The sequence below is a fragment of the Limulus polyphemus genome, unplaced genomic scaffold (assembly GCF_000517525.1).
Source record: "Limulus polyphemus unplaced genomic scaffold, Limulus_polyphemus-2.1.2 Scaffold382, whole genome shotgun sequence".
Classification (NCBI taxonomy): Eukaryota; Metazoa; Arthropoda; class Merostomata; order Xiphosura; family Limulidae; genus Limulus; species Limulus polyphemus.
In genome coordinates, this window is record NW_013665992.1 from 597840 (window position 1) to 609743 (window position 11904).

The 11904-nt window shown below is 34.4% G+C and overlaps 1 protein-coding gene across 2 annotated transcripts in view; it reads right to left on the reverse strand.

The window, feature by feature from the left end:
- Positions 1-11904, reverse strand: part of LOC106457863 (serine palmitoyltransferase 1-like) — a 40292-nt gene that overhangs the window by 16265 nt on the left and 12123 nt on the right. For both annotated transcript variants that reach the window (XM_013917313.2, XM_013917312.2), the window contains exon 8: positions 4991-5120. In XM_013917313.2, the coding sequence (XP_013772767.1) occupies positions 4991-5120 (130 nt within the window). The remainder of the gene's footprint in view (positions 1-4990; positions 5121-11904) is intronic.

Below are 11904 nucleotides of genomic sequence, written 5' to 3' on the forward strand. Positions count from 1 at the left end.
ATAATACACTGGATAATAATGGTCTACTGAGAACATAATACACTGGATAATAATGGTCTACTGAGAACATAATACACTGGATAATAATGGTCTACTGAGAACATAATACATTGGATAATATTGGTCTACTGAGAACATAATACATTGGATAATATTGGTCTACTGAGAACATAATACATTGGATAATGTTGGTCTACTGAGAACATAATACATTGGATAATGTTGGTCTACTGAGAACATAATACATTGGATAATGTTGGTCTACTGAGAACATAATACATTGGATAATGTTGGTCTACTGAGAACATAATACACTGGATAATATTGGTCTACTGAGAACATAATACACTGGATAATATTGGTCTACTGAGAACATGATATAGTTAGTAGATAAATACTAGTCTACGGATAACATGCTACACTGGATAATACTGGTCTACTGATAACATCATATAGTTAGTGGATAAATACTGGTGTACGGATAACATGGTATACTGAACTTTCCAAAGCTATGGCAAGGCTTCAAACTAACTTTTCCAACCACTGACAAATGTTTGCTAGTTGCTTTAAAATTTACTTGAAAAAGTGCCAGGTATGCTGGAAAAAGCAAAAAAAAGGCAACTGTTTTAAGAATAATAACATTATCATTTAATCATAAGAAAATTTGCATACTGTGCAGACATAGCTTGCAAATTTATTAACAAATTGTGTCTCTCCCTTCTCTCTCATAAAATCCTTATTTCAGTAAAGGTGAATGAAAGCTGTATATTCAAGTCATTGCCCAGACAACCATCATCTACTAACTAACTTTTAACCCTTTCACTGCACAATATGCTGGTTGTTTCAAGATCAAGGATGTTCCTGCTCGTCACAGTATTTTTTTAAAAAGCATCTAGATCCCATCACAGCAGAGGGGAAACGTTTTTTGGTAGCCATAGAATATATCTGAATTTCTCAGTCACCAGGTATAAATGTTTGTTTGGATATCCGAAAGTCGCAGCAAAAGGGTTAAATTTGCCACTTTCCTTGTTCTTCAGAGCTGTTAACAGTAATACTCATAAGCTGGTCATATGTGTTTGTATTCAGTGTGAATCACCAAACATGTTTTACTCTCTTCATGGTGCTGATATCATGCAATAGATAGGGAGTAAATGTTGAGTGCACTAGTTTAAAGACATTCCTACAAGTCTCCCCTATTAGTGTCATCCTGACTTGCATGCAGCCACACAGACAGTGGATGAATCCCTACAATCAGATGGCCAGCCTACCTGACGTACATCTACTAACTCATGTAGAGGAATCAGAATGTAATAGCCACAGTTCTGTAAAATTGTGCTGAAATATTTTTTCATATGTTCAACTTGTTTTTTCAACACCATAAAGATGATAATCTAGTCTGCCAATATTTATGGTCAAACATGCTATAAGATGTATCTCAGTTTGATCACCTCTAAAATGATTTATTTTAGTTTCAACACTGTTTGGTAAGTCCCTTCTCAATTGTCCATTCTGAGAGGTACACCAGAACATCAGTGAATTATTGTCCTTTCTTTTCAAGGTTTCTCACTGTCTTCAAAACAGTATTCCACCTGCACAATTATGTTTAGTGAGTTATTCAGAAGTTTGGAAAGGGAACATTATTTATGCTGTTTACATCTTGTTCCACTGGCTGAAATGGGCTTAGAAAATTGATGTTTCATTATTTCTTCTATCTCGTTTGCTTTTCTAAGCCTCTTTTAAGATTTTTTGTAAAATAGGTAGATGGATGTCAAGATGTAACTACTGTATTGTACTTGTTTATGATGTTTTAAAGATGTTCTTCAGGGCAAGATCTAAGATAGTTTACGGAAAACATACAAAAGTTCACGCTGCTAAACCCACTGCAAGTACGACTGCAATGAAACAAACATGAAATAAAAATATATTTATGAAAAAATTAAAATGTTTTTATGTACATATATAAACATGAAATCCTTGTTAAAAAATAAAAATACTCATTTATTGTTTAGGTTTATTTACAAAAAAGTTTGCCCACATCACATTTAATGACAAAATGTAAATGTCAACAATTTATTCCAAAGCCTATGACCTTGGATTTAAATATACTATGCAAAAAACCAAAATCGTTGAAGACCACCTCCAGTGCTTTCACAATATCTAAGAGTTGGCATATTTTACACTTATAAGCTCAAGTTATGCAAAATGAGGATAAAGGTTTTTATTATCTGGAGCTACACAATGTGTTTTCCTGTGTCAATGCTGTCATCAGTTCACAAGAAAAGTAAGTCAGAAACATGTAGTTGTTGTCATAACTTTGGTGATGAAGATCTTAAATGCTTTATGATTGCAATACATTCTGTTCTTTGAGAGGCCATTACATTGGTGTTACAGTATGATTGAACAACTTTTCATTTTTATACAACATCAGAGTCCATTTTTCAGGGCTTTTCCACATCTCCTGGCTCATTTCTTCTGCTGCACAGTGAGCAGTACGTACATAAAAATGAGCTTCATATTTCATGTCCTTTTTTAACACATTCTTGGTACCAGGAATTTATTGTGCATCATTGTCAGGGAAAGTAAGATGGAAATATGTTATTTAAAGTAACCTTGGCAGTATCTTATTTGCCCATCCTTTTACTCTATTGCAACCAATTAGTTTTCAATTCTGTGACCCATCTGTGGACAAGTTTTCACACAGCAGCAAACTTCTGTCCCTTTTCTAAGAAGGATGGCATACTGCCTCTGAAAACTTTCTGATGCTGTGGCTGACAGCACCATTGGTTCATCAGATGTTGATGGCATATCTGAAGTACTGGCTGAAGTTGGTTCAACTAGAATGAAGAAATGGAAAAATAAAATGAATAAAAATAAACTGATTCATAAATAGAATGAATAAATAAATAATATAAACTAACTACAAAATATAATATTATATAAAACACAAAAGTAGAAAATGGCCTTCACTAAACCTAAGTTCTTAAAACAAAGCCTACAGTTTAAAAAAAAAAAAGAGTATAGATCAATATACTCACAATTGGAAATCCAAATGACTCAAACACAGTCTTCCCAGTATTAAATAAGTCCTTTTATTATTGAAAAATTAAGTTTCATATATTCAAACAACACACAAATATAAGAGCTTCTTATGTGTAAAAAACTATAACTATTAGATATAAAACAAATTGTTCTTGACCAAAAATATTGTTGTCCAGATATTATGGTATGACACTTGCTGACTGTAACAATGGTCATTGATAAATCTTTGTCATCCTTACCATGTTCGTATGATTTATAGAGGGAAGTCAACTACTTCAATTGGCAAAATAAAATATTTATGAGCTACCTCATGGAAACTGGCCTTTATAAGGGCACGCAACTTGTGAATTGTTTGTTTCAGTTGGTTCACCAAGAATGACAAACTTGCTTGCTGCACATAGCTATGAGTATTGCACATAGCATCAAATATGTACATAAACAACATTGTTTATGGTTATTTAAAATATAAAATGTGACTACTGTTCCATATAATGTATTTTTAAACTATATATGAATGTTTTATTTCACTTATGTATTACCTGTAAAACAAAAGGATTTTCATTCAAATGTTAACTAGTATGGTGATGTCATACTATCAAAGATTTGAACCTTCATTCTGTACTTTTTTTCTGAATTTTCACGGTCAAAATCAGCTTTTATAGGTAATACATGCTTGTACTGATATGATGTTATTCTTCATTAATCGTTTATAGTAATTCTCACTTTTACCTATATTTGTTTATTTAATTCTTGAATTCTCAAAAAATTGGAAAAGACAACCTAAAACTTAACAGTAAACTTTTGACCTCTACTTCTGAGTTTTGATTTTGGAAATGTTTTTCAAATTACAGCCCTCCATATGTGGATTAAAGGAGTTTTGGAGGGCTCTCAGGCCTAGATCCATGGATTTTTGTGAAAAATTGGCATCATATTATTTAAAATAAATAGCTATATGTAAATTGTCATTATAAATTTGGTCCTGAAAACTCTTAGAATTTTTTCAATCAACCCTTTGCTTTACATGAGCAATTAAAAGAACTGTAGCTGTGCTCTTTATTTAACAGTCACCAGTCCAGGCAAGTTAACAGTCAGTATTTTTAACATAAAAGTATTGAATAACTATACATATCTAATAATCATAATAATAAATAAACAGCAAAATAGAACAGAGTACCACTAATAATTCAATTAGAAAATAAATACATACTTTCAACTCGAACAAAATGTTATTATCAGTCACACTTTTTTAACAACATTGTTGATTAAGGAAAAGTATACTACGAATAAAGGACATCAGCCAAAAGAATGAATCATAATAATATAAAATAAACAGTAAAACAGGGACACAGTAACAGTAACTCTTGAATTAATAAATACAGATTGGCAAATATAACAAAAAGTTAAAGGAGAAACAGCACAACTGTGAAAAACATCCATTGTTTAAATTATCACTTCTCTTACATCTTGTACACTAAGCATTCAGTACATTTTATTGAAACAATGCAGCAACTAAACATACCTTCACAATAACGGTCTGCTCCAACATATCAGCTATATGCATCATTCTGGTGAGTTGTTTTATTAATAGAATCATTTTTAAGTAAAGGGGCATTATATAAATAAAAAGAATGAATTTTCCCATGTGAGTGACATTTAATGTGTGGTTATTACTCATTCATGTCAAATGGTTTCTGTTAACAAGATAAAAAACTGACACTGATTGAATACTGCCCAACAAACCTTCAAATGTTTAGAACTATCTTTTGAATTCCTAGCTAGCAAATGAATTTTCAAACACAACCCTAAACATAATACTTATTATATTAGGATGGATATACACATATCAGTAAAAAATTACCATAATACTAACAGAATGTAGAGTATCAGAAAAGATACACACGTAATACTAGTAAGGATCAATATTAGCACTATAAATTTCATAAACACCTACCTTCTTGTCTAGATCATCCTGCTCCAGGAGCAAGCGCTCCAGATCCTCCACATTATTATGTTTAAAGAAAACAATTTGACTTCTTGATGCACTTAGTCCCTTCTGAATGGGAAATGATACTCCTTCATCACTAAAGAAAGCATAAAGTATTCAAGTTCTTTGCTAAAGTTTACAATTCATATAACAATATCAAAGAGATCATTTCATCTTAAGATAAAATTCCCAGTTATTGATGGATTAGTTTACTGTTTAATTTTTAAAATATATGATGTAAACTTCTTTCCACCCACAAAAATTTTAAGGTATCAATAAGTTCCAATAATATCGACAGATTAGGTTTGGTGAATAATAATCAAACAACTGATAATGTTTCAAAAGTTACCAAGTTATACTTTGTCATCAAACAGCAACATTTTAGTTATTAAATCCAAAGGTATATATAATAAAAGAAAAATATCATAATTTTCAATTTTTTGTTTTAAGGTATCTTTAATAACTGAATAAATTAAATTACTGCAGACAGGTGGCCTTAAATAACTATACATTTTTTAGAAATGTTAACATTTTCTAATCTGAAAATACATTCTGATAGACATTAATTCACACAGAATAACTATCTTCTTTGTGCATCTGCAATTTACATGCCACTAACCTTGAAGTAACTCTTACCTAATTTCACACATTTGAACTGTACTAGTGCATGCTGATGTCATGATGTGACAAAAACCCTCACCAATAAGAGGGTAGCATAACCTACATGCACAGTAGTTCCCCCCTCTACACTTGCACTTATGATAACTTCATTCTTTGACAAGGCAAGACAAAAATGTGCACCACAAGTGGAAAGGACAGGTGGGAAGGTTTGCAGAGATGAATATCTATCAGAAATATATTTACATGTTGGGAAAATTTTGACTTTTGACACAATAACTCATCTCCACACACAGAATAGCTAGAATCTCACGTTGAATTGGTGGAGGGGCTAGTGCAAAATTTTACTTAGATGAGCTACCAAAAGAAACCTGAAGGAAACCTCATGGAGAGTAACATCTGATAGCAGGAGCTCCCTAGGAGGAACAACCGTAGGAAACTGCATCTTATCTTGACCAGAGTATACTTTTTGCTCAGAAAGTAGGGACAAAAGTAGCAACTAACATGACTGTCCAAGTACTTTCACACATACAGAGTTGGATAGCCAAAATGTGAAGTGTGGTTATAACACATTCATGCCTTACTTTGTGTGCTCACCTCAACTCTACTGAACAGACTCTGACTGCAGGAGGGCACATTTGTGTATTATGTTTCCATATAATGCTTGCTCACTGCAACTCTACTGAACAGATTCTGGCTGCAGGAGGAGGAGGACACATCAGTTTTGTATCATGTTTCCTGTACATTTTGTCCTCACCTCAACTGAACAGGCTCTGACTGCAGGAGTAGGACACAATAGATAAGTGAGGGGTGACCCATATTACACTGATAGTGTCACCACAGCTTCACATCTCACTTTACTGTGATAAGCCCAAGCAGTGAGGATTCTCTGTGGTCCACCACCCCAGTCTGCTAGTGGATATAAACTGGTAAGTTGCAAAGGTCTTCTATGCTCCACTTGAAGAAGAAAAAGGAGGGAAATCCTACTGGGGAGACTCAGATAAGTGCCTGGATGTCCATCAGACATCTGCTGGAAAGCTCTTTTACTGAAGAGCAAGTGAAAGCCAAAGAAGTGGACAGTCACTTCTCTGTTGTGGCCTTTTCCATGATAATCCATGGAAGGTACAGTCTGAATCAGGCAATTGAGTAATTTGTACACCATGAGGATATATCTAATGGTCTTGCAGAACTCCCTATCTCAACTCTGGGCACTGGTAGAGCCAGGGTGGATGGTTTGAGTGCTTTCTGTTAACCCTGGCCTCATTCCAATTTTGGGAAACAACACCAACCACCTGTGAAATAAAAAAGGAGTCTAAAAAAGACATTGTATGTATTATTCTAAAAATGGTGGGTTGAATGAAGAATGGTGACTGGTGGAAGCTAAAATCCAGCAGGAAATGAAACAGCCAGATGGGGGTAGATAATGAAAAACAAACACGTGGAGTCATCTACATGCCCACCTGGAAGATCTCAACCTGGGGCTACCAAAGATGAGAAGCAGGAGAACAAGAAAGGTGACAAATTTAATGCAAAGAAATGTGATATAGTCTGAGAGAATTCACATCTAGAAACAGATATACCAACCAGAGAAGTAGATAAACCCATCCAGTAAGGAGAGAGGAAGATCCTTGGAAGAAAAAGTATCCCGGGGTAGGGACAGGTGGTGACAGGGATCTTGAAAGAGAGGTCCCTGATAAGTAACACTAAACAACATGAACAGAACAGTGAGCCAATCTGGGTCCAAACAATTAAATAGGTAAGAGACAGAAGAAAGAAAGTATGGTTATGGTCCCAAGCTATAAGTCTTGGAAAAACTTATCGGTTTGGGGAGAGAAGTATACAAGTGTAGTGGAAAAGAATGCAAGAAACATCCATATGACAGTAATCACAGGCTAGAAGGAGGAGAAAATAAGTCAAGAGAAAGATGGTATAAAAAGCAAGAAGTCTATGGTTCAAATGAAGTACATGTGAGAAGGTGTAAAACTACATCAAGGTCCCAGTCAGGCATGGGAGTCAGGAGATGAAGGAAGTAGTGGAGAGGATGTGGAAGAAACACCCTGTGGCACCAGGAAAGGTGAAATGCAATGGACATGGCTGCTTGATAATCATTTAAGGGAGAGACTGACAAACCATTGATGAACAGCCAGGTACAAATGCAAAAATAGGTAGTTCACAGTATGATGGCCAGGACGAAAGGATGAGCCAACAATAAAAGACCCATTACTTTTGTAGATAGACAGGCCCAGTTGAAGGGTGATAGGAATGTGAGAAGTAAAATTCCACAAGATCAGAGAGCCCAGCCCAACAGGGAATAAACTGTACAAATACCACATGTGAAGATGGAGGGACAATATCTCTCGATGGAAAAGGAATGTGGAAGATTGAAGTAACAAAGAGACAATATAAGGTAAAAGAAGACGGTCTGGATGCTAAGGGAAGAAGCAAAGGAAACCAAGGCTGAGCTGGCCAAAGAGAATCCAACAAGAAGTATTGTGTATCAAGGCGAAGACCTGAGGCAGGAGATGAAGAGTGGAGAGGCATATAGAAAAAGGTGAAAACAGGCTTGGCCGAAAGCATCAACATCCTGAGCCTAAGGATGAAGAGCAGAGAACCAGAAGAGAGGAAGCTCAGAGCTGAGAATGTGAAAAAGGTATGTATAACCTTATCTGCCCAAGCATCCTTTACTGCATATGAGGTATTTAGTAACTTACATTCAAAATTTAATTAAACTACTTTTTATTCATGTTATATCAATTACTATGGCATAAATTCATAGCTAATAATCCATATTTTTACACAAGTTTCAAGTTCTTAATTTTATAAGGAAATATAAAAAAAATCCTGACTTTCCCCTAGCATGAGAGACGTGAATTTTTTCTCTAAGCAACCCCTCGTCTCTAATTTATTCACCACCCCTCTAATAAGTACAAAATTTAATGTATGTTACTCACTACAAAAGCATAATTTTTATAACCTTCAATCTTGTTTGTTTACAGAATCAAACAGAAAATCAGACCTCCTCTTGCTACACCCATCTATCACATCCTATCTTTCAGGATTTGTTAATAGTTTCTCTTATGTTCAATTCTATATTACTTATAACCAATAGAAAGCCAATGTTTTCATCTATCAAATAATGTATTATATTGTGTTGTGTTCTGAACAGAAAATTGTCAATTTCTCGTTTAGTGCAAGCTTCATTCCTATTGGAAACATATTGACTAACTTGTATGAATTTGTAATGGCTGTTGCCTCATAGTTAGAAAGCCAGAAAAATTGTCATTGTTAGAGAAAATTGTCTGCTTTTTGCATGTTATTGTTCTATGTTCTTTGATGCATATATAAATTAAATTAAAAATATTTAGTGCACTACTACCATTAGTATAAAAAAATAGGGTTAAGTGATCTTGAAAGTCAACAGCAAGAAAAGAAGACCCAGGTAAGTACTTTATCTCTTGTTTTTCATGTGCATTCTTTAGTTATTGTTATAAAAGTAACTAATATGTAAAAATAGGAATCTATTTAGGTTAGTTAAAGTAGATTAGATAAAATAAATAACAATATAATAAAAATTTCAGGAGGCATCCACAGGAGCAGGTTGTGGGTAATGTAATTCGATAATTGTGTAACGTGAGATCTACATTCCCCAAGCGATTTACAACTTATAACGATGCAAATAGTAGTTAGACATAGTTCAAAAGGGCAATAAAACAGTAAAATTTAAGCATAAGTAGATATATACTGTTACAAGTTTAAAGCTACTTAAAATAAACGAATGTAGTTTCATGTTACATTACGAATTAATTCTAGAAAAAAAAAAAAGGAAATTTACATTTATCTTGATTTCTTTTTGGTGGTTATGAGGTTGGTCAAAGTGACCAACCTTGTATAGGGTTAGGGTAGAGAAAATAACTGATAAAATATAATGTTTTACCAATAACAAATGCATTATATATGTACTTAGGGAGGTTTCAGAGATTACGCAAACAAAATGCAAGATTTTTCAGATAAAGAAGGGTATTTTTAAACTCAACAAGAAAACATTTTGTACTTGAAAGGTCTCTCTCTCTCTCTCTCTCTCTCTCTCTATATATATATATATATATATATTCATGGACAAATCATTTTTTTAATTTATTAAAAATAATTCACAAAAAATCTAATTTTTTGTATGTGAAAGACTTGTACTGTTTACTGAAAGTCTGCCATATTTTGTGAAGATACACATAATATATTAAAAGTTCTTAGTTTCAAAAGTAACAACTTTAAAGGAGTACAAAGTGGTCACATGGTCGGTCAATTCGACCAACAAAAGACCTGGGAGTGTAGAGACCATTCAATTTGTATAATGTAGGCTGGCCAAGAGAGGCATTCTACCACCATGTTCTTAGCTCCTGGCAAATGGGCCCAGAAGAGTATGTTCAATGCTCAAAAGCAAAGGGTCCTGGAACAGAACCCTCCTCGATGATTGGTGTAAGAAACAACCATGGAATTGACAAAATGGATCATGATCAAGTAATCCTTCTGTAGGGGCAGGAATGGGTACATGCTTAATGATCAGTGAGAAGTCCTAGCATGTTCTTGCAGAGTGAATGCTCATCCTGCATCCAAATGCCAAAAGGAATGTCCTCATCCAGAGATATACCTCAATTAGAGAGGGAAGCATTGGTAAAGAGAGAGATCCAGCTTGGGAGTTTCTAATAGAATGCTGGAAGTAGTAATTGCATGGTCCAGTCATCATGACAATTCCTTGAGGAGAGGTTCACAAATGAGGACAGTGGAACCTGTGAAAGAAACCATTGGATCCACTAGGTCCACTAGTGAAAGGGCATGTATACATGCTCAGAGGGAATGAGAGGTTTCAGGGAAGCAAGAGCACCCAGAAACAAAAGAGCTTCTTGTGTAGGATGAAAATTGGAAGCAAGAAAAATCCTGATGATCAGATACACCATAGTTAACAAGTGAAGACAAGAGATAAAGAAAACACCTACAAGTACCAAATATTGAGCGGGTATGAGAAAGGACTTAGATCTCATGACAAGCCCTCACCACCAACTGAGTAGCCTTCTGTAAAAGTAGGGAGGTGTGAGAGGAGGATACCATCCAATAATGAGCCAATAGAAGTCAATCCTCCAAGAAAAGGAATGCCAGCCCTCGGCTGTGAATATGGCAAGTGAAGGCCCCCAGGACACCAGTGAATATAAAAATGGACAATGCTATGTCAAAGGGAAGAGTCAGCAACTGAAAGATGTAAAATTGTTGGACGGAACAGAGAAAACATATGAAGGATGGGTCAAGAGGGATGTGGAGGAAGATATCTGAAACATCGACCATGTTAATCTGCAGACTTGGTAAAAAAAGACCACAAAAGGAGGAGAAAATTAAATGAGAAGACAAGCAGAGAGAGAGAGACCAGGGTAGAGAAATGAAAAATGACTGCAGAAAATGGAACTAAGAGTAGAAGAAGCGGAAGAAAAGGGTACCCACAGGGTCAGATGTGACATGATCGTCAGTGACAAGAAAAGTGATGAACAAGAGGGAGGACAAGAAAAAAGGAAGACCTGGAACCTGGCATAGGAAGGTTAGGGGTAGACTGATACAATGAGGAACAGTAGTAAACAGCAAGGTTGAGAAAAAAAACCTGGGAAGACAACAAACATTGAAGTTGTTTAACTCTCTCAACACGGGCTTGGCCAATTTTACTGACCACATTACGTCTTTGTACTAGATTAAGATCTTTATAGATTTGATGCTACTAACTTTTAATATAGTATGTATATCTTCACAAAATTTAGTAGTCTTTCAATAAACGTTAGAAGTCTTTCACATACAAAAAGTCATATTTTTAGTGAAGTATTTTAAATAAACCAAAAAAAAAAGAATTTTCCATGACTATATTGAGTATTTGTTTAGATTAGTCCATGTGCCGAGGGATTTTTACATTAAGACTAAAAATACTTTTTTTCATCAAAAAAATCTCAAATTTCATTTGTGTAATCTCTAAAACCTTCTAAATACATTTCAAATGTTTGTTTTCAGTAAAACTTTATATTTTACCTTTATATTTTCCCTAACCTAACTATACAGGTTTGGTCAATTTGACAGACCTCGTAATAACCAAAAAAAATTGAAATAAATCTAAATTACCCTTTTTTTCTTTCTAGAATGACTTCAAATTGTAACATGAAACTACATTTGTTTATCTTATGTAGCCTTAAACTCTTAACTGTATACATCTATTTATAATTAAATTTTATTGTTTT